Source organism: Varanus komodoensis, unplaced genomic scaffold, assembly GCF_004798865.1.
Source record: "Varanus komodoensis strain SLA01 unplaced genomic scaffold, ASM479886v1 scaffold131, whole genome shotgun sequence".
In the NCBI taxonomy this organism is placed as follows: Eukaryota; Metazoa; Chordata; class Lepidosauria; order Squamata; family Varanidae; genus Varanus; species Varanus komodoensis.
Window position 1 is genome coordinate 294922 of NW_025335380.1, and position 27185 is coordinate 322106.

At 43.8% G+C, this 27185-nt stretch overlaps 1 protein-coding gene across 7 annotated transcripts in view; it reads right to left on the bottom strand.

The window, feature by feature from the left end:
• LOC123019599 (cytosolic carboxypeptidase 4-like) overlaps window positions 1-27185 on the bottom strand; it is a 342822-nt gene that overhangs the window by 115240 nt on the left and 200397 nt on the right. For 5 of the 7 annotated variants that reach the window (XR_006413940.1, XM_044422596.1, XM_044422594.1 and 2 more), the window contains exon 8: window positions 20101-20264. Coding sequence is in view for 6 of the 7 variants with exons in the window: in XM_044422596.1 (XP_044278531.1) it covers window positions 20101-20264 (164 nt within the window). In the remaining variant the exon portion in view is untranslated. Of the gene's footprint in view, window positions 1-126; window positions 9219-20100; window positions 20265-27185 lie in introns of those variants that run through there. The other 2 variants (XM_044422593.1, XM_044422598.1) reach the window with 1 other exon arrangement.

Consider the following 27185-nt stretch of genomic DNA (forward strand, 5'->3'; position numbering starts at 1 on the left):
AAAAAAAAAAAAAAAAAAAAAACTTCCTAGAGTTTCTGAAAACCTTCTGGTTCTTATGAGGGTGGTTAAGAGATGTGCTGGAGATAGACTTCAAGCTGAACAGGCAAGGATTTACGAGGAAAGAAAAACACAAGTAAGACTAGTGAGGGGGGGTTGGGGGGTTGTTCAGCCACTTCCCTAATAGCATCACCACTGAAATTCAACAAATGTGCTAATCAAGATGGAATTGGAGGTTACCAGTAGACCTCAGTAATGCTGAGGAAAGTTAAAAGATGTGGAGGTTCTGCTTGGTTATTTATTTATTTATTTATTTATTTACTGTGTTTACATGATACCATTTTTTCTCAGCAGGATACTGCATAGCAATCTCCACCTCTTATATCCTCACAACAACCCTGTGAAAAAGGTTAGATGGGGAAAAGGGAGGAGGAGGATGAAAGTGTGACTGGCTGAAAGTTACCCAGTCAGTTTCAAGATTAAGGAGATAAACCTGGTCCTAACCCAACATGCTAACCTGCGTACGATACTTTCTGTTAGAGATGGACAAATCTGTCAAGTTAGTTGCTTTTATTTTTCCCCCAGATCTAAATTTGTGTCACCCTTTCACATTGGGGTGTGAGTTTTTGCAAGTCTATATGAGAACGTGCATGTATTTTCATCTGTATTTCGCAAAGTGTATGTACATTAGAAACCTTTCTGCGTGTATTTTCAATTCCCTCGTCATTAAAATTAAGCACTGATGCAGATTTCTCTGCAACAGTCACACTTCGACACACTTTTTTGTGAATTGTATATGCCTTGTACTGATATTGGGTGATACAGAAATGCAATAAACAAACAATATTTTTGTTTGCATTTCATTCAAGTGGGAAAATACATGCATAAATGCTTTACAGTGTTCCAGTTCATGGAACGGTTTGACTCTGAAAGGTTCACTTGCAAGTAACATGCAAGCTGAGCAAATTCCCTGTGTCTTTATTTGAGGGCAGTTAGTTTATTTGTAAGTTCACAGACAAAGACATTTTCTGAGAAACTGACAGAACACCCAGAGGGTGGTCCCTGCCACACCATTTCCAGTGGTCAGCATTTTTTTTGTCCAAACAAACAGAAAAAGCGAAAACGCAGAACTCAAAATTCCTAATCTGACACTACATATTGGAGCCCTTCTTCCCGTTTTTCCACCTGTCTCACGTTGGTCTGCCAAAGGTGTTATCTTTGCCAATGGAGAAGGAATGGTGGAAATATGGGCGGCTCACCACAACTAAGCTAGTCTCTTTACTTATGGGAGCACCATCCCACCCCAGAGTTGTAGGACAAGTTTGGAAACACCTCCCACAACCGTGGTGAGTCTCTTGCCTGCCTTGTGGGTGAGCCACTCAGCCTCAGGCTAAAGAGCAGGATAGTGCCTCCCCTTCACCTGGGCTGCACATCAATGCAAAACAGGGGCTTTCTTGTGTCACCATGGCTCTGTGCTGCTGCTCCAAGTCGCTGGGATAGAGTGGTCCCAAAAGCAAATCAGAAGCTGGCTTGGGAACTGTCCAGCCCATGAGGAACAGCCCTCTGGTCTTGCCCGTTGCCATAAAGGTAGATACCTGTGAGTGCCCACCAAACCGCTCAGCAAAGTTTTGGCCAAGGCCAGTAGGAATGGAACATCAAACTCCTGAAATCAAACCTCCTAGCTAGCCTTCCCCACTGCCTTTCCCCACCTTCCTCATGTTTGGCTTCAAACTGCATTCCCTTTCTTACCATTACTCTTTGTTTTGACAACATAGTGGACTTACAATTATGCCAGCAACTTCCCTGAAGGTACTCTGAACAAAATCCCAAGAAAACTATTTGTCTTTCTTCCCACTTCTCTTCCTCCCCCTTGGCATACAAGTTAAAAGGCTGCAATGCATCTCAGATGTTATTATTCTCTAAATTGCAGTCAGGAGTTCAGAGTTTGCCTCACCATAAGAAAGGTACAAAACATGATTAGTTACAAAAGCCTGATGAGAGAATCAGAAAATCAAAACACCTTGAAATATGAAGGCAAGATGGGTGGGGGCACGGAAGGACTGAAATCTTCTTTTCATCTGTCACATTCCTGGGCTCTGATTCAGAACCTATTGAAGTTTGTGCAAAACTTCCTATTGGTTTCAACAGGCTAATAAATAATTCTCCCTGATCTTGCATGGGCTGCGTGTCAGCCACCATGCCTCATCATTAAAAAAGAAAAAGCATCTGTTTGTTAGAGTTTGTTAAAGATGCATTTGTGCTACACCAGCCTAGCAAAGAGGCTCACAAAATTTCATAGCTCACCAGCATCTCTTCCTCAGCTCCTGTGTAGATCCCCATCTGTGAGTCTATTTGACACAGAGCAAAGCTTGCACCTCTAGCATAGCATTCTGGTTGTAGCAAATGGTTAGATACAAGCAGAGTATCTTCATCAATTATGTGCATTAAAAGAGAATCAGAACCAACTTTTAAAAAGCTTCTCTGTCTGGTTGGCTGAAAGCCAGCCTTGAATCACCACAGCTATGCAACTTTTTTATAATCCTGAACTGCAGCCCACCAAAATCTACCTTGGTGCTTCCACCTCTGTCTCTTTCTGTATGCCACTCTGCAGTTTCACATGGTATGATGGATGGCAGCACGCATTCTAGCAGTAAATTATGCAGTTGTACTTCCACACTGTGCATTTCTATTTCCACATCAACTTCTGCTTCCTTCTAGCCATGTTTAGAACAGGATCTATGTTAACTGAAGTTAAAACAAGGAGCACAATCCATCAGGAAGCTATTAATGTGAGGCAGCAAGCATATAGCTCTTTCTAACATTCCATACACTTCTGTAATCTCTTCATGTTATTATCCCTCTGTTGTACTTGCAGGGTTCAGGTTGAGAGACTGTGTCTTGCCAAAGACCACCTTACCCTCATTCTTACCTTCAAGCTCCATCCATAAGGTACTTGGAAGGGAGAGTGGGAACAACCCAGTGATCCCCCATCTCCACTCATTCTGCAGATGGTTTGGGTTCATTTCAGTGCACATTAAAACTGCATGCAGGGTCAGGAAACGTGTGTGTGCACTTTCTGCAGGGATCTGGTGGCCAAGGGGCTATTTCAGAAGATGTTATCTTCCTCTCTTCAACTTTTCATGCGTTCACTGAACGTGGCTTGAAGGGTTCCCATGAGTTCATGGCCCAGGGCAGTTTAGGGAGGTATAAGAAAGTCATTCCAGCTCATTTTTGATCAGAAATCACCCAGTTCACATGTTCTGGACTGAACATGGACCTGGATACAATCTGTGGTCAAAGTCTGTACATTTCAGAACTTGCAATGTGATTCATGTGTGTGCGTGGGAGGGAGGCAATCCAGCATCTGAAAAATGCACATGAAAAGTGTGTACTTTAACAAAATCTGCATACATATGCTCTAATTGCTGAATGAAGAATGCATTCATTTCCATGATGTGCACAATGAATGCATGCATTTGGAAAATAAGCACGGCCACAATCAGAGAGCAGTGGTTATGCAGCAGTATAGCCTTGAAATGATGCTGATGCTGATGACTTTGATTGGAATGAACTTTGAGACCAAATTCAGACAACTCTGTGAGCTCGGGTTTTGCTCATTTGCTCTTTGCTACCCAAGTGTCAGCAAGCAGGACACTCAGGTAGTCCTGGAAAAGCCCACTGTTTATATCCCCTCCACCCATATCCTGGTCATCTGCTCTGTTTCTAGTGACCAGGACAAGGGGCTGCCAATTATTAGGGTTGTGGTGGGTACTTAAAATGGCAGCTTTTGACTTGCTGCTGCATCCACCACATACAGGTAAGCCACATTGGGGTCCAACCCATTTGCTGAAGACCTTCTCAACCTGGATCTGGCTAGGCTCATGGCAGGGATAAGATTCAAAATAGGGAACTGTGATTCAGCCACTGCATTATCCTTCCATCAATTCTGACATCTGTATCTGCTTGCTGTATTGGCTTGTGCATTCCCCTCAGGACTGCCCTGATTGGTTTCTGCTTTGGGTGCTGCCTTCATGATTCCAATTTGCTTCATCTTTTAAAGAACATGAGGCAGCCAAATGTCTCCTAGAGGTGGCTATCAACTTGCACGGATTGGAAAGGGGGTTAGGTAGATTTGTGGAGGATCAGTGGCTACTAGTCATGATGCATTACATCTGAATAGTTGTTGCTAAGGAACATGAAGATGAGGGAAAGAACCAGCAAAGGAGTGAGTCAACTTGTCTGTTTCTGGACTGTATAAACTTCTGCATGTTTTTAAATCTGCTTGGAAGTTAGCATTGAAATGTATGTTTTATTATGTATTTTTAGACACACAGATTCTCCAAATTTGCACCTTACATGAAAACACTCTCTTTTGATGCCCTCTTTTTAGCCAAGAACTGCACTGGAGCAGGTCTTCAAACTAAGTTCCAAAGTGCAGATCAAGTCAGCGCAAGTGCAGATCAGGTCACACTGTCCTCAAAGATAAAGCAAACCAACCATCCCTAACGACTAGTGACCTGCCTCTTCAGGGACACCTGCTGAGGTTGAGCACTGCTTGAAAACTGCTGCCTCAGACTCATTGAACACCAATAGAACCAGAGGGGAGCCCAGAGATTTGGTTTCTGATACATTGAACTCTTTCTTTGAACCTTTGCTTATTTCTCAGCTATGAAAGGCATTTTCCCCAATATACTATCTTTCCCATCCGCAAGCATAAGCATACTGGGAATAGCTACAACACAAAGGCTTCTGCAACTTTGGGAGGTTAATCAGACTGAAAATCATGGAGGTCAGTAGGTTCTGAAAGTTGATGATTAGCAGCCCTGCAAACACTTGACTTCATGCCAGCCAGCCTGAAAAAAATCCAATTCCACGCATCATCCTAAGGAGTTGAGAGCACAGCTCAAAACATTTTCAGAGTGCAGCTTGATTGCTGAAATGCTGGCTTCTATTGAAAAGCAAGGAGGGGGTGTGAAAGCAGGGGGCCATTCTTTAATCCATAGGATCTTCCTTTCATGAGCATTCATCATGCATCCCGCTAGCTTATTAACAAAGCAATGTGATGATGTTTTTGTTCCAAGTCCAAAATACCTGTTGGGTTCCTCAGTGAGAGACTTTCTAGGGTTTAGAAGCTGTTGTACCTCACAGCTTCACACAATGTGCCTTGAGCAGAAATGGGTTTTGCCCTTCAGGACAAATGGGCCTATTAGCCTGATTGGGCCTATTAGCCCAATTTGTGTGCAAAGAATTGGGAAGCAGATATCACTCTTATCAATGGCTCTTCAGTGCATGGCAACATCCAAGAGTGTTTGGGTGCTTCCCCTTCCACACCACTTCTGATTAGACCAAATGTTAGAAAAGTGGTGAACAATCTGTCTGAGAATGTAGAATTCCAGCACAAATACCTTCCAAATACACTCCAGCATATTAGTTTCCTTTCCCTCACATGCACCAAAGTGCATCATTTTTCCATCACTTACCCACTACCAGGATTCAACTATAGCTCCCGGTCTCACCTGAAGATAATGCAATGGCATCCCTGCAATCATATGGCAGTCATACCAGACCAGATGCAGCTGTGGAAGATCCTGCTCTGAACTCAGCTGCTGACCTAATTCATGAGTTTAATCCACACTCACATTCCTTTCCTTTCTTTGAGTCCATTTCATGATTAATTTAGTGCCACCAGATTTCCTTTACCAGCTGTGGAACAGAAAACACATTTCCAAGCCTATTAATCTCCACTCTGGACCCATTTACCCAAGGCTAAATGAGGAAAAAGCCATTTGCACTCTTTGTTCTAAAACCAGGACACTTCTGGAATTATTAAGCATCCAGGGCAATAAAAATCATTAAGTAGAAAGCAGGGAGCAAGGGGGATGGATCTCCACAGATGCATTCATTCCAAAGGTTTTACAATTTTGCATGCATTATACAAACACCATTGGGAGATATTTGGGTCCATCCCAGGGGCTTGGTTAGCAGCTTCATATCACATCTTCTTTCAAGTATAGTTTAACAGAGATATGTGGTGCCACCCTGCGAAAATTTACTGGTACCACAATCAAAATTCTTTCCCTTTCCCTTGATATGCAGGGGTATGCCTGTTTGGCATGGAACATAGCTTTAGAAGAAATTACAAGAACGGGCATGGATCAATGGCTGAGCACATGGTTTGCTTGCAGAAGCCCAAGGTCTAATCTCAGGTAACCACACATGAGCTTGCGTGCTTGCTTGTTTTTAAAGGTGCTGGAAGCAGAACATGAGAAGAACTTCCTCTGGGTATCCAAGAGAACAGGGTAGATTGTTTCCAGTCTGGCTTTCTTTTTGGCAACACATCAAATCATTCTTTTTTGCATAGATACTGTATTTTAATGGGCCAATCAATTTCTTTGTTTCCTGGGTAAATACTTTCTTATTCTGTAATTTGTTAGATGGCATTTTTCTTTTTAGAAAGGTATGCAAACTGACATGAAATTAGAGCTGGGCTGTTCTGCCAAGTTCTTTCCCATAGTTACAAAAATGCCACCCTATTTTCATTGTAATTAAAGGGAGGTGTCATGTCCTTAAAACCCACATGACCACTCAAATGCTTCATGTGCATTTCTCCTAATGGCCATGTTTGTGCATTTTTTCCCAAATGTACACATGCCTCTTCCACCTCAATAATTGCATACAATGATTTTCTATACATTTTCTCTAACATTCATATTGAGCAAACATGTCTTCCACCTAATATTCACTGTTGCTTTTTCCCATCAACGAATATGCTTGCAATGTTCAGAAAAGTGTGGATTTCAGAGTGTGACTGTGTTTGGATTTGGGTGGGCATTTGGCAAGCTCAGAGCTGCCGTCGGATTGTGAACAGAGAGAAATTCTCACCCAGCCCTCCTTAAGACCCCTAGAAATGGAGGTTTTTCAGTAAATGGACAGACAGATGGTCTCAGGCAGGAGGAGATTCCTCATGATATCTGTTGATTTCCTTCATTGCTGGCCACAGAGCACCAATGTAACATCACTGTTGGAGCAGCCTGGTGCCTTTCAGCTCCTTTGGATGAATGAATCAACCTAGTTAAAAATCATCTGTTTATAGACAAAGAACGCTCTTTAGTTCATAACACTTTTGCATGCTTTCACATATGCCATCCCATCCCAGTTCTACATACCTATAATTTAAAAGATGGAATCCAAACATTCAATATTAAGTTTAAATGTAGAATCTATTGCATTTTTCTCTCAAAATAAATATCTTTAAAGTCACCTAGATATCTGCATATTGCTGCATTTCTTTCTATAATTACATTATAGCCTACTTTTTATTTTATTTTTTGTAAGAAATCCAAGGGACTTATATGGTCCTCCTCCTACCTATTTTAGCCTCACACAACCTTGTGAGGTAGGTTGGGCAAAACAGCAGTAACTGTCCCAAAGCCACCCGGTGCACTTCATGGCTGAGTGAGAACTGGAACCCAGATCTCCTGATTCCAATTCCAACACTCTAAACACTAGGCCACACTGGCTTTTGAACCAAGAATGGCATTGGAATATATTGGAAGCTTAATATTGTGGATACTTAGGTCCTTTCCTACAGTATGGGCAGATCAGGTCAAGTCCTAACAGAATTTACAAAGATCTGGGACTGAGAGATCCACGTTCCAGTCCCCATTTAGTCATGAAGTTAATGGGCCAACTTTGGGCCAAAACCCAAGTCTCAACCTAAGTTATCATACAGGGTTGTTATGAGGATAAACTGGAGAGAAGTATTCAGGTAATTATCAGGTAAGTATTCCTGGATTTCATGCAAGAGAAAAAAATGTGGTGTATACATGTAATATTTATTTTATTTATGTATTAAAACATTTCTATGCCGCCCCTTGCCGAAGCCTCGGGGCGGCTCACAGCATAAAATAATAATGTAAATCAGTGAATCAACAGGTATCTGCTCTTGTTGCCAAGCTCTTTAATGCCAATAGAATGCAGAATAAGTCATTCCTTCCATTTCTGTGTCTCTGCCGTCTCATTTTTCTAGCCTTAAGTTCTGTTCATCCCAAACTTTGGAAATGTCTTTAAAATTGGTATGAAGATCTGTTCATGTTTTCTGTGCATTTTCTGAATCCATGCACCATTTTTCTATTCCACTTTGTCTGTTATACACACTTTTCTCATGTAATTTTCCTAAGAGAATGTATTTTGAATATTATTTTTATATGGACTTTTCTGTGCACTTTTCCCTAAAATAAATTACAAAGTACACTTGTAAAAGCCATTATTATTACAGAACTTTGATTGAAAAGGGTGTAGAAGTCCAAACTATGAAGTATCATATGAACTATGAAGTGTCAGTCTCAGTAGACATGTTGGTTTGAAAGTGTGAAATTAGGTACATTGAAATTAAAACAATGAACTGGAAAAAAAATCAGTCCATTCCTAACTCATGACCCACTTGTGAGTCCTGTCCAATTAGGTGATGATCAACATTGTAATTTAATGTGTCCCTTATATTTAGGAATTATGTCTTCCCTCTGCCTCCCTCTCCTCCTCCTCCTCATGTTCATGCTCTTAAAGAGATCTGGTTCCTTTCTACACTTCTGGACTGCAGTGAAAGCACCCCCCTTAAACAATAGAATCAAAATAACCTTTGCTACTATTTCAGCACCTGTTTGAATGGACAGTTATTTGACCCTTTTCTGAACTAGTATTTTAGTAATAATGGGTGCTATGTAATTCAAGGAAGGGTCCATTACCACACACACTCCCATCCAGTTAACATTTGGGATGCACAATGCCTTCTTACGCAGGTTTGTTCAGAAGTAGCGTTCAGTGGCGCTCACTCCCAAGGAAGGGTGCATCTGATTGAATCCTCAGCATGAGGTCTCTTATTTTCTTGTACTTACCTGCCAAATTGAGCAAAAGGCAGGAGCAGCTCTATGTCTTTGTAGGCAATATGATCATTCATAGACCCCCTAGAGCTGGAAGGCACCTTAGAGGTCATGTAGCCCAGTCTCTGGTTGTTGCAGAGGCAGCATCCCTGCCAGATGACCATCCAGCCTCTGCTTAAATGCCTCCAGAGAAATACCTCTTCAGACAGTCTACTCATAGACCATCCCTGAGCAGTTCTTGCCACTCCATCTCCTATGCAAGCTCTTAAGAACTCCTGCAAGGCTGCTTCATACATTTGATTTTTGTTTAGCATGCATCTATAAAATGATCGAAGGGTGCACCTAAAATGGTAGAGGGTGAAATGCATAAACTAAGATTCAAAACCAAATGGCTTATACAGATAAGATTAGAGGGAACTGGATTAGGGATGCTTCTGAAATTCTCCTCAACCAAACTGGCCCACATACCTTTAGAGTACCAAATCACCTTATTTTGTTTCCAAAGAGAAATGTCTGCATGTTGAATACTCAACTGCTCCATTTCTTGGTTTAATCAAGAGTGCAGGTTTGCCCTTTTAAAGCCTTAATATCTGAGTGAGAGCTTCAGAGATGTACAACCCAGTCCTATGCACACTTACTTTGAATTATATTCCATTATAGTCAGTGCTGCTTACTCCCGTGTGTGCATGCATGAAGTTTAGTTTTAATGAGACTGGATTCTACTAGACGGTGACGTGATTTAAGAGAGAACTGTTGGAACCCCACCACCAGCTCCATTAACTGTATGATGACTATTTCCCCAGGTTTTGGAAAATATGCAGTTTAGTTGGATCTCAGAGAGGAATGTGTGAGGAATCTGTATGGGATTGGGAATCCATCGAATTCCCTGGGCTAAACTCCCCATATTCTGGTCTGTTTTGCAGAGGCCCAGAGTCCAAGTTTCTGGCAAGCACACCCAATGCTCACAGTGCACTTGCTAGAATCAAGTCCCATGCACTGCACAAGTGGCACCCACAAGCACACCAAAGCAGCCTCTTGAATGGTGCCCACTCCTCACACTGAAGACGGCCGGTTGTGGGGTGCTTGGCCATGGGGTGTCAGAGCAACCACTCACATGAGGCTGCTTTCCTGGCAGATGTCTTGTGACTGAGCACCCTGTAACAGGCTTTCTTTGGTGCAAGGAGCAGCTGCTGATTGAGTGGTTGCTTTGCCGCGAAGATGGGTGCTGCTTCCAGTCAAGGGGCTGCTTTCCTGGTGGATGCCCTGTGACCAAGTACTCACTAGGGAAGGAGCCCCCATCAGCTACTGCACAAGCAGGGTCTCCCTTCCGCACCATCTACAGGTTTCCAGTTGCGCACCCAGGGCTCTGGGTTTTGCGGACTCCCTAGAAAGCCAGACTGAGCCCAAGAGGAATCCCATGAATGTTCACAGGGATGGATTCCAACAGAGTCCATCCCATCCCCAATCTCTAATCATTTATCTGTTCTGGGGATGGTGATTAATAATTGAGAGTTGGCTGCTCCATGTCCATTCAGCCCTCCTAAGTTCAAGTCTGTGACTTCCTGGATGGATTCAATCTATCTTATATTTGGTCCTCCCTTTAGAATTCTGCTTTTGATTTTGCCTAACATGATTGCCTTCTCCAGGGAGTCTTGCCTTCTCATGATGTTCCTGAAGTATGGCAGTCTCAGCTTTGTCAGTTTTGCTTTTAGGAAAAGCTCTGGCTTGATTTGACCTAGGACCCATGTGTTTGACATTCTGTTCACCCAAAGCTCCCCTCCAGAAACCACGTTTCGAACACATCAATTTTCTTCCTGTCAGCTTTCCACACTGTTGACAGTTTTAGCATTCATGAATCAGCCATAGAAGAGTGCTACAGAAGAGGGTATGAGACAACCAATGCAGTGGACTAGCTGCAGTTTCCTTTTATTCCCAAATTCATCACGTTCCCAAGGACCACACATCTGAAACCTGGATTTGCCATCTTCTCTGTACAATAATGCCCAAGCTGGAAGGCAAAACCAGACGGCTTTTGAAGTTCATGCAACTCCTAGGCTATTGCATCTTTTAAAAAGGGGGAGGGGGGTCTGATAATGCACTTCTGCAGGAGACAGGGGCCCTCATTCTTTGTAGCTCATGGATAATTTGCATAACCACTATGAATTCGATTAACAAGCAACACATTTGTATGAGCTGAAGATTTCAACTTTTGATGTCTTCAGTTTCTGCCTCAGAACCACCAGCCTACAACCACCTCAGCCTCAGCTTTATCAGATACTGCACTGGTGATGTGCACAATTTGAACCCTGCCTGGCACTGAAGTCCTGGTCTTAGTGTTTGATAATGATATCTGAGGTCATGCGGCTCCTCAGCTATTTCATAATCAAAACAGTCAATCGGATGATACAGAAATGAGCAAGCAGAGAATGAGCACAGACAGCCCAGGAAAGCGTTAATGAAAAGCTACTGAATTAGAATGGCTCACCTGTGGACACCTCTGTGAAGTCCACCTGAATACCAAACATATTCATTACTGCCAGCGCTGCTTGACTGAGCCTCTGAAGAATGCGTTGGGACGGAATTTGCATTATTGGAGGAAAGGGGAGAGAACACAGTTTGTGAGGATGCCAAAAAGGTAAGTATAGAAGGCAGAGGGAGAAAGTGGATCCTCCTTGGAGGAGTGCTTTTCATCATGAAGTTGAATAGATGAAGAAATTCCAAGGCCTTCTTTCATGTGCATATGGGTGGGAGGAGTTTGACCTACCAGCCAGGATCTGAAGTATAAAGGAACTGAAGAGAAGATATGTCGAGAGGTCCGAGCAGATCAGCGCGCAGCCATGAAGGTAGGGTGAAACAACGACAGAGCTTGATTTTGGTATCCTGATGCATTTTTGGGAAAGTTTTAGCCTCATGGGCCACTGTTTTGCTGAAAGAAGGAAATGGCCCTCCACTTTTGTGGCTCCATTTTCAGGTCACTGAACTGGAGATGGATTCTTTGGCCTACTGGGTAACTAACGGGAACGCCCACTGCCACTTCTCTGGCCTCCTCCTGGTGGGCTGGCTCCACAGAGGTGGCATTTCCATTTCCCAGAGAGCCCCTGATACAGCATATACCACTCTTGGAGGCTTCAGGAAAAGAAAAATAGGGCTAGCCAGCTGCCAGACACTGGAATAAGCCTCAGCAATCACCCACCCCGACTTTCATTGTTGTGCTCCTGAAAATTGGTGAGGGGATTTAGCCCACATTTCACATCCTCCCACCAAATCCAAGGCAAAAGTTCTGTGGGAACATTTAGCTCAATGCTAGAGGACAGTCAAGCCATGCCAGCCAAGGACATCCCCATCAGGTAATATGCCCTGATCTCCATGGAGGTTTCTGGGCCAAGCTTGCTCCTGGTTGAAGCAGCTTGTCCTTGTTGTGTTCAGAATTTGAACATCTTTGCCTGCCTCCCCAATTTCTGACTTTTCCTCACACAGATTTGCTGGCAGTTGGTTCCCAGAACTGCAGTAGTTAGGAAGTTCTGTTTTCTCTTCAGTGCAAAATCTGTTACTATTAGCACAAATGCAGGGTGAACTTATACCAATAGAAAGCATGTCGTCTTGGCCCAATCCTGGACAAAATTCCTAACTATCTCAAAAACTCCTTGCATATAAATAAATCTGCATGCAAAACTGGCACAGAAACCCTGCTGCAGCCTCCGAGTGCTACCCACCACCACCCTGACCTAAAGTAGCCTTCGGCTTCCCAAGCGGCTGATAAGAAATTATGTGGCTGTTTCTTCAAATGTCAAAGGATTTCAATGCCAAATTTGTACATGGATTGATTTAGAAAAGAACATTGAAGGCTTAAAGAGATAAAATAGCATGAACTTGAACTTTGCACACAGGATGTTGCCATTTCCTTCAGAAAGTATAAGCCAATCTACACTGGAGCCAGTGGAGAAATAGAGTTTATGTAGATTGCACAAGCGCAGAGCAAAGATATCACGTTCAATCAATCTCAGTTTGAATAATGCATAATGAATAATGTTAGAGGGCCATCCAGAACTTGGCACTACGAATTAAATAGGTTCTATCAACGATTTGTCTAATTCCACACTTTGGTCACATCCCAAATTAGCATGCAATAAACTGTGATGAAAAAATCATCACCTAAGGATGATGATGGAGCCCAAGAAGATGCATCAGGGCTGCTCCAGACAAGTCAGGTAACTGTGTCCTATTAAGTGAGCCAAGCTTTCTCTGCTTCATGAAAGTGCGTTTTGTGGCCAATGGTCATGAGCTCTGAGCACCATGTGAGCCATCACGCCCCATGCAGCAGGTGCACTGCATTGTGAATGATGGCATGATATGGTGACACCGCGATGTAATGGCAATATGACTAGTTTTCTGAAGATGAAGAGAACTGGTTCACAGGGGGAGCAAGAAGGGAGCATATGAGGAATAGGAAGGAAGGTCTTCATGGGGAGAGTCTTGGATGTTGTCTGTTCTGCATAGGCATTGAATAGAAAGGTGAAACCAGGCAGAGGTATCCCACCAATGCATCAGTGAACTATGGTACCCAAGGAGCTATGCTTTTGTGACTAAGTTGCAGTTGCAGTTGCGAACTTGCCCACACATCCATGTGCATGGATGGATGACATGCTCTTGTGGTTGCACTGATGACCTACAGCAAGAAGAAGGTCCTACTAAGTGAGACTCACCACCCAGGATAATCTGATCTTGGATGTGCCGCTCGTTCACCCCAAATTCCATTTGAAACAATTCTAGTCCAGCATGCAAATAGTGCCACATTCCTTTCACTGCAGGTGAAGGATATTCAAGCCTAAACTTACTGGAGGAACAGCAGAAAAATGGGTGGGGAGGGATGGATTTTAAAGACAGAGAAAGAAAAAGAAAAAGGAGAAAGCCAACCCTATAGAGGTTTTGCTTCTCTCTAAAATCTGCTGCGAGAGAAGAAACAATCATGATTGCCATCTCATTGGTCATGACAAATGTGAAGTACCTCAAAGAGCCTCGACAAGAACCTAATCACTTTTCCAGCAAATGAGGCATGAAAGCTATTGTCAAAAATCATGATGTCCAAACTGCTTGCTGCCACTTTATCTTCCTTGCTGAGACGACTCCTGAAGGTTTGCATTGAAAGTGGGCTCCAAAGACAGTCTGTGAATAGGTCAACAGGGCACCCTGATCCTTCTACCCAAAAGAGCCGATGGCCCAAAGGCATGTCCAAGGTTTCAAAGTTAACTTGCTGATGAGAAAAGCTCAAGACCCTGAAGTCAGAGTTCAGAGGCTAAAGGTCAGGGTCACCGGCAATCCTGTAGCTGAGAGAGAAGGAGCGAATTGCCTCAGCATTGATCCAGAGCAATAGAATAGTCTGGAGGGTCAATGCTTGTTGCATCTGGCTAGTTAAAGGACTCGTTCCTTGCTATGGATCTGTTCCCTTCTGCTAGGCAATGCTTTGTTTTGCTTTAATTGTAGAGGCAATTTCAGTCTTGAATTCTTCCTTTCCTGTCAGCTCTGCCATGCTCACTGTAAGCTACCCTGAGATATTTATATAATAGGATGGTATATAAAAGCTTTTAATTAATTAATTAATTAATTAATTAATAGAGTTGTTCCTAAACTAGGGGCAAGATCCTATAGGGGGAAAAATATGGAGACTGGTAGGAGCTGTCCAATGTCACTGCCTTCAGTTACCTCTCCATCCAAACTTTTCACTCCATTCGGAAATGTGGCCCCAAATTACAGTGCCCCTTTTGAGGACAACATAGCTAAGTTCCTTGATTCAGGCAAATCACCATCTTTGGCTAATTTCACTACAGTCCTTGTTTGATAGTTTGTTTCTCATCCTAGAACAGTGGTTCCCAAACTGTGTTCAGAGGAACCCTGGGATTCTGCAAAAGCCTCATAAGGCTTCCATGAAAAAGGTTTCCATGGATTTTTCCATGAAAAATCTCAAAAATCAAATTTAGAATGGATTTTTAAATAAAACCACATAAGGCAATGATTTGATTATCAGTTGGTGTCCAAGCAGCAAACAAGGAAGTGCATCACACTTCAATTGGTTCCTAGGACTCTATTGCATAGTGTTGGGAATAATCGAAGGATTCATTTGGGATAGTACTGTAAAAATCACGTTATTCATTTGTTATATTTAAAATGTTTTCTCTTTATTTCCAAACCTGCTACGTTATGCAAAGCACTCGGGCAATAGGAGCAGGTGAAAGAAGGAAGAACATTGTGGGTCCACAATGCTTACTAATAATCCGGGATAGAGTTAGGGTTCTGTGGGGAGAAAAGTGTCTTCAGAAAGGTTCAGTGACTGAAAAAGTTTGGGAACCGCTGTCCTGGTGAACTGCTGCTAGGCTGAGAGGTACTTCTGGGACACATCAGCAAATCGAGTATAAAGGAACGTTTCTATTAAGACGGAGGATAAAAAGACTCCAGGGGTATATATGCGGTGGCTCCTTTTGCATTGCCAAATAAAGGATGCATCAACAAACATGAGGACCAATTTTCATGAATTTGCATGTGCTGATTTAGAAATAATTACAGATAAACATCTATAAATGATTTAATAGATGTATGAGACATTTTATCACTGCATGTCTGCTCAGTTATGCTACTCACGCCTAATTGTGGGCAAGCCACATCAGGACAGCTGCCTCCCCATTTTCCTTGGTTCCTTCTCCTTTGAAGGGCAAAAACGAGGCAGCCCTCCAAACTGATGGGGTGTTTAGACAAAAGGCTGTCTTTGGACATCCCTCCCTACAGAGGATTCTCCTTGGAGAAAAACAGGACATGCAGACACCCGTGGCAGACAGTCTGTGGCTCAGTGGCAGAGCATATGCTCTGCATGCAGAGAGGCCCCAGCTGTATCCCAAGTTCACCTCCAGGGAGAACTGGACAAATTCCTCTCTGCACCCCTGAGCAACTGCAGCCAGTCCTCGTTGATGATACCGCATGACATAAACCAAGGTGCCACTCAGGGGAAAGTGGGGGAAGGAACAATGAGGGGCCAGTCAGCATCTTCTTGTTGCTTCTGTAGCTGAGGCGTGTGTGAATGGCCTGCTGGGGGAGGGCAACAACCCACATGAACCCACCCCATCCCCAGCCTGGCAATTTAGCCCAGAATTAACAACACGGACCGGCAGCAGCTCTCCCAAGTTTTAGGATGGGTCCTTTCTGCACCATTCCTCGGCTGAACCCAGGGTCTGTGGCAGGTAAAACATGCGCTCCCCCAGTGAATTATGTGACCGCCACACAGCTCTTGCTATGGACTCTGTGGAAATACCAGCACACAGTATGGATTGATGGAATGCTTTCTTTTTCAACATCAGCTGGTCAAAAGGACCGGTCTTTGAACACACCTTCTTGCTCCTTTTAAGCACCTCTTGCTCTCCAATCACCTTACCCAGGACTCTTCAGATCAATTCAAATCCACAGAACAGGATACACAGATAAAGAATAGTTGAACATTGGCACATTTCTGGGCAGAGACAGAAGCCTGTGATATGGGTGGACTTAATTCTGCTGTCAATTAGTGTGGGCTCCTTTTCACCATGCACTAGTTTGACCTTTCCACACCCCTACACGGTGTGCCCAGAACATTCTCCATTGTTGAATTTCTCCCCTTTGTCAGTTTTTGGAATATTTAAAGGCATTTGCAGCTCCATTCCAAAGTCAGGGTCTGATTTACACCCTCTAGCTGGCCAAGCTTGAATGGGTGGTTTTAATGACATGGAGAATGCTTGTCAGGCAGCTGTCTGTGGCACAGTTGGTGTTTGGAACACACAGTAATTGCTTCATTTCTATGCTCACATGTACAAGAGAGCATGACTAATCTAAAGAAATGTCTCTATTTTAAAGGCTATTTCCCCTACTCCCCTCAACAAACATTTTTAAAATGATGGCAGTTATTCCATGGGGTACTACAGGGTTCTATTTTATCCCTTATGCAATTTAGCAACTACCTGAAACCACTGAGGGAGGTTATCCAGAGGTGTGGGCTGAGGTACCACCGATATGCAGATGGCACTCAGCTCTACCTCTTTTTCATCCAACCCAGGCAAGGCTGGGGCCGCTCTGAATCAGTGCTGAGCATGGTAGTGGACTGGGTGAGAGCCAACAAACTGAGACTTGATCCAGGCAAGATGGGGGTGCTGTTAGTGGGTGATTCATCAGTCCTATTGGCTGATATTCAACCAGTTCTGGTTCAGGTTGCATTCCCCCTGCACTTCCCCTAAAGGTCTGGGGGTGCTCCTGTGTCCAGAACAGTCACTTGAGGCACAGGTGGACTCAGTGGCATGGAACACCTTGTTCAGCTTAAGCCGATATACCAATCTATCGATCTATCTGGACAGACAGGGCTTAGCTACGGTTATCCATGCTCCAGTAGCCTCTCATTTGAACTGCTGCAGTGCACTGTAGGTGGTGCTGCCTTTGAAAATGGTCCTGGGACTTCAACTGATCCAAAACAGCAAGTTTGTTAATGGGGACTAGCTTATAAGAACATATTACGAGAGTCCTGCTCCACCTGCTCTGGCTGCCAGCTGAAGTCCAAGCCCAATTCAAAGTGCTAGCATTTAACATCCAAAGCTCTAAATGACTTAGGGCCAGATTATCTGAAGGAACACCTTGTCCCATATGTAACCACCTGGATCCTAAAGTCATCTTTGGGGGTCCTTCTCCAGGAGCCCCTCCAAAGAGGGTAAGGAGAGTGGCAACCAGGAAAAGAGCCTTTTTGGCCATGGCACCTGGTTATGGAACAAACTCCTCAAAGAGGTGTGCCTGGAGCCCACTCTGGATTCTTTTTGGCACCTGGTGAAAACCTTTCCCTGGTAATTTAAAGATTATTTTTTAACTTTAGTTTTAATATTGCATTTCATCCTGTATCTGTGTGCTCATTCAGTTGCAAATGCTGTGGTTTTGTCTTATGTTAATTTTTTTTCCTTCTCTTTCTTGTATGTGTGTTTTTAATTTTTGTTAACTGCCCACAAAAATGAAATAAAGGAATAAAGGAATAAGCAAGAGTGTGAATATAGTGTGAAGATGGCTGCTAATGGCTGCTAAAGCATTCCTGAACAGGGGGTGGGGACCACCATAAATTATGGGGCATTTCTACTACTGGAGGGGTGGGGGTGGAACTTCCTTCCTGTGTTGGGAAAACAAATGAGAAAGGCAACCTCAACAGATGACCCATTACAGTATCTGCCGTTCTTTCCCAATTGTCATACCTTCTTTCTCCACTATTCTGAGAACAGTAGAACATAAAAAGAGCCATTCTAAATCAGACCAAGGGGGCATCTTGTCCAACGTTCTTTCCATGCAGTGGGTTCAGTAGAAACAAACCTAACAGGACCTGACAGCAACAGTACCTACCTGCTCGTGTTCCCCAAGAACTGGTATACATCAGCATAGTTCCTCTGCCACTGGAGCTAACATAACCTCATCAGGACTGGCAGTTGTCCGTGGCCTTATCTGCCATGAATTTGTCTAACTCCTTTAAAGCCATCCAAAATGGTGGCCATCATGGCAACATGCGACAGCAAACGCATTTGCTGATGCATGTTGCTATGTGAAGTATTCTTCATTATTCGTTCAGTAGGTGTCCCTGTGTGATCAGACTGCAAGGAACCCTTCTTCCTGGTCAAATAGCTGGGCCCAAGTAATTACATGAAACAGCAGCGCTCTTTGTAGACCTTTCAGGCCAGCAACTTTGAAGGAAATGTCATTTCCTCTGCTGGGAGGTATGACATGGAGTGCTGCAGAATGTTAAAACTAACTCTGACAAAGACTTGAACCTTTCTTCCAGGCTTGAACTGGTGGATCTGAGGCAAGACCAGGAAACTGTCGATCCAGGTAACACCATGCTGCTCTTAGGAATGGAGATTGCTGCAGGAAGTGTGACCACACCAAGCAAGGACTCCTCCTCGCATAAATAAGCCTGAACTGATCCAGGAAGACCTCCTAAAATGACCAAAGCAAGGGTCAAGCTTTGGGGTCAAGTAGGTCTGCTGCTCTGAGCAGCAAGAATGGCTGCTTTGCTGAGTGCGCACATCCCCTCTCTGCCCTCACATGAGCTGGGCAGAACCCCAGGTGAGAACAGGAAGAGGTCTCAGAATAAGGGAACTTGGCTAACTAGCTCTATGATGTCAGAGAGGGATGTGATATATGGTCCTTCATCGAATTTTGGCAAGCTTCACAAGGAGATCTGAGTCCCTTCTATAATCTTGAACACCAGACACCGTTAACAATCCAATCTCACTTCATGGTCACTTAGACCAAGATTTTATTTCTAGCACACATTTATTTATACAAATGCACAGGGACCTGAAAATCTATCAAGCCATGTCTCCTTCTGCAAAAAATACAGACTACTATCATGCATACCTTCATCTTGCTGGGGCTTCAGGGGGCAGGAATACATCAACATCATCACTATTCTTATTATTACCATCAGAATTTAAGTTGTTCCTTGTGCCTATGGAAGGTGCGCTTACTGGGCTGGATGTCTATTGCCATGGCTCGGTGTGCCTCACCTATGAAATGAGACCATGCCACCTGAATTGCAGAAATGCTGACAGGCTTCTTATATCATTTCCAAGGTAGTGTGGACCCTATTCAATGCTTTGTCTAGCAAGATAAGGGATGCAGATGGGACTGTTCTGAGGGGAACAGAGAAATGTAAGGGACCATCCCACATACCGCATTTTCCACAAATGACTCCCCTCTGCCCCCACCACCACACATATACGCAAAAGAAATGCACAAAAGGATGAGCCCTTCTTTGTCCGTCAGAAGCATTTTGGTCAAGAGACCAGAGATGGAAGCACGTATTATGCACTTTCACTTGCCAAGGACTCTTTGAGGCATATCATGTCCACTGGGCCGTGTGGTTGGGTTCTGAACCCTGTAACAGATTGATATATTATCGCTACATCTATCTTTGAAATGTTGAAGGGCATGATCCCAACATGAACATTATGAAAGCAGCCGCACGAGGGTGATACTCTTTCTTAACCCTCAACTGTTAGATATTAAGGTAATGAAAATGAAAACCCTTCCACTGCTTTCCTTTCTTAAACTGGGTATTATAGTCACCACCAAAAGTACTGTAAAATTGCTATAATATCAAATAAAAATTATGGGAAAAAACATTTAACATCTGGTCCCACAAAAACCAAAAGTGGTCATGTTCCAAAAAAATTGCTATTCTGACCTTTGTGTTCGGAGATCTGCCATTTCTTCTTCCAGGTCCAGCAGAGCCTCTGCCTGTGTCATCACCTTCTTGGGGCACGGCAAGGATTTAAGCTGCAGAACAAGGAGTCCGAGGCAGAACTTGGCTCCCATCTCTTGCAGCTCCCAAGTCCCAATTTGTAGGCCCTATAAGCAAAAAAAGTGGAAATTTTAATTTGAAAAAGCACCACATTGGAATTGGGTTAAATTCTGACTAGAAATGAATGAGAAATCTGTTTCATTTGTTTGTCATCAAGATTTACCCAGTTCACAGTTTCCAGAGCAAATATGGACTTGGATTCTATTTGTGATCAAAGGATTTGCAATGTGATTTGCAGCCTCTGCCCCCACCAAAATAGTGTTCAAAGGCAGGCGTATATTTGAAAAATGCACACAAACACACTTAAATCAACAGAAGAATAAAGTTTGCATTTCAGAGTGTGCACATTCGATGCATACATTTGGAAAAAGATGCATGAAGATAAATACTTAAATGAAAATAAAAGCTTTATGTGAAAAGGAAAAACAGCACATACAATCTGAAACTGATTCAAGTCATGATGACCTTTGAGATAAGGACATTAGTAAGCGTGGGTTTGTCTGAATTTTGCATCCTGATCAGATACGTGGCTACACAAAAGAAAGGGCACTAGGAAGCAATAATCCCCATGTATGTTAGCCAATTGGCTGTTCCATTGGCAGATACCTTCAATTGGGCTGCCCATCTGAGCTTTAAAATTCTTTCATTGTGCTGCTACAACCTGTGTTCTCTTCTTTTCCCTCCTTCTCTGGATTCCAAGATGGAATTCTTCCCTTTGTAATCATTAGCAGGGGCAGAAATGAACAGCAGGGAAAGCCAAGAGAATATCAACAAATGATTGACTGTTTTAACAAGATCAGTAAGGAAGCTATTACAAAATAGAAACATAGACACATAGAAACAGAGTGAGTCAGAAGGGGCTTCCTGAGCCATCTAGTCTCACCTCTGGGTCCAGCTGGCTCTGCTCTTGGCATGCCTACCATGTGCATTCCAGCCTATCCTTGAACATCCTCACCAATGGGGCTTCAACCACCTCCTGTGGAAGCCCATTCCATACCCTCGGGGTTCTAATTGTCAGGAAGTACTTCCTAGCATCCACCCTAAATCTTGGTTCCCTGAGCTTTGCTGTATTGAAACACATCCTGCCCTCCACTGCACAGGAAAAGAGGTCATGATCCACTTCTGCAAGGCACCCTCTCACGTACCTGTTTGTTGCTAACAGGTCGCCTCATTAACATAAACCCCTAGGAAGAGCTCACCTCCTATTCAGGTTTTAGTAACTTCCTGGCATTCACACGTGCGCATGTGGGAGCAGCCCCTACCCATAGGCCAAATCAGGTGCTATAGCAAAAGCTAGCCTTGGGTGCTTATGACTGGGAGACCCAGGTGCTCCAAACAAAGGATACATGAAACATTCATCCCGGTTCATTTCCTACTAGAATCCTTCCAGTTCTCACCTCAATGGCTCAAAAGCCATCGTGGGGTGGACTTCCACACATTTTCAAGCTTGCAATGCAGTTGGGGGCAAGAAGAACATGTTCAGAACACACATGGCACATGGCAAACACATGTAGATCTAATTACAGAAAAAGCTCCCCACAGAGACCTGCCTGTACCAACTTCCTCCACCGCAAGACATTTTCTTAGTTTGCTGTCATGATGGGGCAGATGTTAGCTGATATATTGCATAAGCTATTGTAGGTTTTGTTATGTGTGTTCTAAATTTGGTTTTAAAATTTTATGGGATAACTTTAATGATTTGTTATTGTTCTCTGTATTTAATGTTGTACTTTATTTGTTGTTGTAGACCACCCAGAGAGCTATGGATATTGAGCAGTATAGAATTAAAATTAATTAGAAATAAAAAAAATGTACTAAGCTAAAATTACCTTAAACCATTCTGTGATTTACATTATTTGATACCAGTACCAAAGTTATTGGATAATTCATTGTACAAAACCTCTCGGAACCTTATAGAAGTTAGAGCTCTGAAACAAAAGTAGATCTTATTTTAATAGCATCGTCTAGGAATCTAGCAGTTTTTATCATGACCTGATTGTCTTGATCTGCTAAAAGGGAGGAAACATATGCAGAAACAGGTCACCCTTGAATAGGCAACAGCAGAGGAGCAACCAGCTCAGCCCCGATCTCTTTATAGAAATAGCAAAATAGCAGCGCATGAGCTACTGTTGCAATATTGCCATCTCCACAAGGACATCAGGGATTCTTTTAAATCAGCTCTCGAGTACAGCTAATGGCAGTATATTGAGTCTTGTGCATGATTAACATTAATCACAATCACAATCATAATGGATTTTTTAAATTCACAGATGCATCCTTCTCAATGGGAGGAAAAGGTATATGCTCCGAAAAGATGTTTATATTTCAAAGCTCACACTCTGCAATATGCACCAGCTTCCATGTGGCAGCAGGGATGCTTGCGATCTGCTAAGGACTTGCTGCTTCACACATTCATATCAAAATATGCACCTGAATCTGTATTCTGATAGGAAATACTCATTTAAATGCATATTTCAGAGACAACAAGCATCTAAGGGTGCCATCCACTGTGGCTGCCCTTAATGTTCTGGATTTGGAGGGCTGGGTGCACCAAACCCAAGGCAAGGATTTCCTCTGCTCATGAGGAGGAGGGGCTGAGGACTTTGGGGATCCCTCAGATAGCAGCACAGCCCCATTCCCCCTGCCCCATCCCTCCATGGCTTCTCAGATCCCTGGTCTGGAAAGGACCCCTGGCTGGCTGAAAGGCAGAGGGATGGGAGCTGCAGACAGATTCCCTGCACCAACCACAGAATGCATTTAGTTCCTGAGTCAGAACTGCATTCAGCAATACCAAACCCCCACAACTTGACTTGATGCTGACTTCTGAAAACTGCAGAGGCTGAAATGACACCATTGCAGAACCCTCCTTAGTTCCCTGCAGGACAGGAAAACATTCTGGGCTGTATACTTTGCAGGAGGGGGTGATCAGAACTCAGCTGCCTGAGAACATCCTGCAGACTCCCTTCTTTTTATCCGCAGGTGTCACCACCACCACCACAAAATGCATGCACTTGCAAGCTCTCATGAGAACAGGATTAGTCACCACATCAGCAGGCTTCTCTGCCATCAGGTCATTCTGACCCTATAAGCACAGGTCTCTCCCAGCTCTCAGCACATTGACATCCGCACTCAGCTTCACTGCTAGAGAGGAGGGTTTCCATATTAACGGCAATCAACCAGTTCCCAAGGTGTGAGCATGGCTGTGTTTTGTTTCTAGGCTCATGACACAGACAAGGGATTATTACTAACTAGCAAAATGCTCATCATTATTGAGTAATAGGCAAACAAGCAACCACATGAGCTTGTCAGTGTGCTTGAAGCTTGGTTTACCACATTTATGTTCCCAGAGAAAAGCTTATTTCTTTTTCTTTCTTTCTTTAGAAAAAATATTGAGAGAAAATGTGTTTTTTCAATCGGAAAAAAGGACAACCCCAAATGTACACTTTCCTTTCATTCAGCAAACCAGGACAAATGCACACTTTTCAAACTGGCTTGCAAATTTAGAAAGGTGCAAACCCCTTCTCTGGAATTGCTCGCATGTTTGCATTCAGGATTTTGAATGGGGCCCCTTCTAATGTCTTGCAAGCAGAAATGAAATCCTCATACATCCCTATCATTGTTGCAGAAGAAGTTACAGATTAAATGGAGAAAAAGCAGCCAGCAGCAATGTCTGGAATGGGGTGTACACATTTTGTTTAGCTTTCCACAGCTGTTGCAACCCATCCTTTTGATATTGCACCATTCTCAAGCCAGACCATCACCTGCACTGACCTATAGATTCCCTTTCTTGGGGATTCCAGAGTGTGGCAAAGATGCAGAATCCCACGGAGAGGCTGCACAAACTGTCAATCGTCCAGGGCAGGTCTCCTCACATGGGATGAGACAATCATGGCACACTCACTTCTCCCTGGGGAAGAAGGAATGGCACAAAAGGAGGCTCTGCCTGCAAAGCAGGGGCTCTGCCACTGAGAGAGGGCCCCGCCTCGGCTGGGCAAGGGAAAAGGCAACTTCTATGTAGGTCCTGAATGCGCGAGCCACGCTTATTCTCTGCGGTATTACAGATGCTCCTATTAGTATGCTGCCTGAGATCTCACTGATGGAATTAGTGGGGGAAAGACTTTCAATTTATTTATATCCAGCCTCTGGGCATTACTGCTGTGATGAGTGAGTGTGTACGTGCGTGTCTGTACAGCTATTGTGATGCTGAGAGCATTTGGTGTGCATGCATGTACAGACTGGCTGCAAACAAGGCAGATAACGCAAAGCCACATTCCCCAGAGGGAGCACCTGGGTGATTCTGCCACCCACCAGAGAAATTTTCCAAACTTGGACACATTTGTGCTCTCTCATTCTCACTCTCTTTTCCAAGAACAAAACAAAAACAAAACCTCCAAAAAATCTCTGAAAGGATCTTTTCCATGTGCTGGGTCCAGTTTCCACCCATTCCATTCACTGGTGAACCTTGTTCAATAGCATTTCTGTTGGCCATAGCAACATCCAAAGGCAAAATTATTAATATATTTCTGTTGAGTTCTATGGATCCTCCATAGTTGGTCTAATAATAGAAAGGGTTTATTTGTGAATATGCTGAAACCAAATATTCAACCTTGTTTAGTAATTGTTTGTATAGTTCTGAGTTTCCTGGCTCCTGTTTAAGTAATGACTTTCTGCTTTTTCCTGAATCATTCACCAAGATCCCTCCTTAGTATTTGCCAAACTGGTATTTTTGTCTTGCTTTTCATCCATTTTCCATAGGATACATTTGGAATGCAAAAAAACACATATATTCCTTTGTATATTCTCAGTGTTCAGTCTAACATATATTTCTCCCTCCTGTTGGCTCTCTGAAATTAAACTGCATGCTCCTCAGGGCAGGATGGCCCAGATACAAGGTTCAGCTTGGGCCCTGATTCAGTGCTTCAGAAAATAGCCCAGGTCTGCCTTCTGCTTCAACTCAAGTACTGAATCTAAACTGAGACTGTGAAATCTGAGATTTGTGACTCCCACTGGCAATGATGAGAAATGGTGCAGCCCCTTTTTCCCCACACAGGGCTGGATTCTTGTTGCAGGCATCGCAGCCCCGAAGGGACTGGGCCTGCCAAGAATCAGAAATGCAGGTATAGAGTTATTCATACTATGCACCTTTATACTGATTTGTAAACGGGTGGTAGCAGGCTGCCCCATCCAAATAAATGAATGGAGACCCTGGTAAAATATGCCCTAAATTAGAAGATGGACCTGGCTGTCACTCAACCCTCCTTGCTCCCCACTTCTCCAGAAGAGAAACAGAAGCACACTGTGTGTGTGTGTGTGTGTGGGAGGGAGGGAGGGAGGGAGGGAGACTGCCTGCCTCATGTAGTGTGGAGCTTCAGTCCTGGTCACTTTGAAGGAAATTCAACAAGCTACAGGAGCACCGTAAAGGAATGGTGAGGGATCTCACCAAGCCGGGGAACTGGGCATCAAAATGGCAAGTGCCTTTCCATATAAGCAAGTGTAAAGTAACGCAGGTCAGGCCAAAACTTCCCAACTTCAAGTATAGGCTGATGAGATCAGAGCTAGCAGTCACTGAGCAAGGAAGGGATCTTGGGTTGGTGAACAGCTCAATGAAAATGTTGCCCCAGCATCCGGCAGCTGTGAAAAAGGCAAAGTCCATGCTAGGCATAATGAGGAATGGAACAGAAAGCAGAACTGCCGAGATCTCCAGGAGGAGTGGATGTAACAGCTGGGACTGTTCGGCTTAGAAAAGAGGAGAGTGAGGGGAGATGTGAGACAGGTGCTTAAAATTATGTCCACAGTGGGGAAAATGGAGAGAGAAACATTTTTCTGTCTCTCCCATAATGCTTGAACCTGGGGTTATTTCATGAAGTTGGCTGGGAGAAGGTTTGGGACAAACAAGAGAAAGAACTTCTTCACACAATGCATAGCTGATTTAAAGAATTCACTGCCACGGAAAGTGGTGGTGGCCACCAGTCTGGATGGCTTTGAACGGGGATTGGGCAGATTCATGAGGGAGGTAGCTGTCAGTGGCCACTAGCCTTGCTGGCTGGGTGCCCCCTCCTTCCCCAGAAACAGCTTGCCTGCACTACACCAGTTGCTGAGGATTTGGGCAGGGGGAGGTCTTGCACTCATCCTGCTGGGTGCAGCTGGTTTGCCATTGCATGTATGGAATGCTGCTCCAAATTGAGCCAATCCATCTTAGGCTTTAGCCAAATTTTACAAGTCACTTTTCAACATACTCACAGAAGAGGGAGGGAATCGAACTGAGTCAACAGCCCGAGTTCCCTGCTGAGTTTTAGAAGAAAGTTTTTAAAAAGAACAAAGTAAAGCCCCATCACTATTCAAATTGAATCAAGGTACTCCTCCAGCCAAGGTTTTCCAGCTGTTACTCTTGGGAGTTATCAAAGCAATGCAGATTCATGATGGAATGGCTAACCAGAGTGGGAGCAGTTGGTGTTTTCCAGCTATATCACAGTTTCAGTAATGGGTGAGAAAGATGCTTCCACTCACAGACTGCAGTTGCTTTTAGGGGCTTCTTCCTGTCTCCAAACGAAGCCTTTTGGAACCAGGAAGCAGCAGGAAGCAGCTTAGCACCACTGCTGCCTTGGGTCTCTTAGACTAGCCTGGAGCTGTGTGTCTGGTGTGGCACATGGCCTCTTAGAATCACAGAATCAAAGAATGGAAGAGCTGGCCATCCTGCCCAACTCTCTGCTCAGTGCAGACGACCTGAGAGGCATCTTGCATGCCTCTAGTTTGGGGGAGCCCACAGCCTAGGCCATGGGTTCCATTCTCATACTACTCTTCAAGCAGGCCCTGCAATGGATCTGGAGGGATGAGTAATCAAAAGGTCTCCTTTCTGCTGTAGTACGAGGTACAGGACTCCTTCACTTATTTCATCTTGTGTTCTTCTGATGTGTTTTACATGCAGAAAAGCTGGGCAAAAGATTTGGTAGGAGCAAGGGAGGAATTGT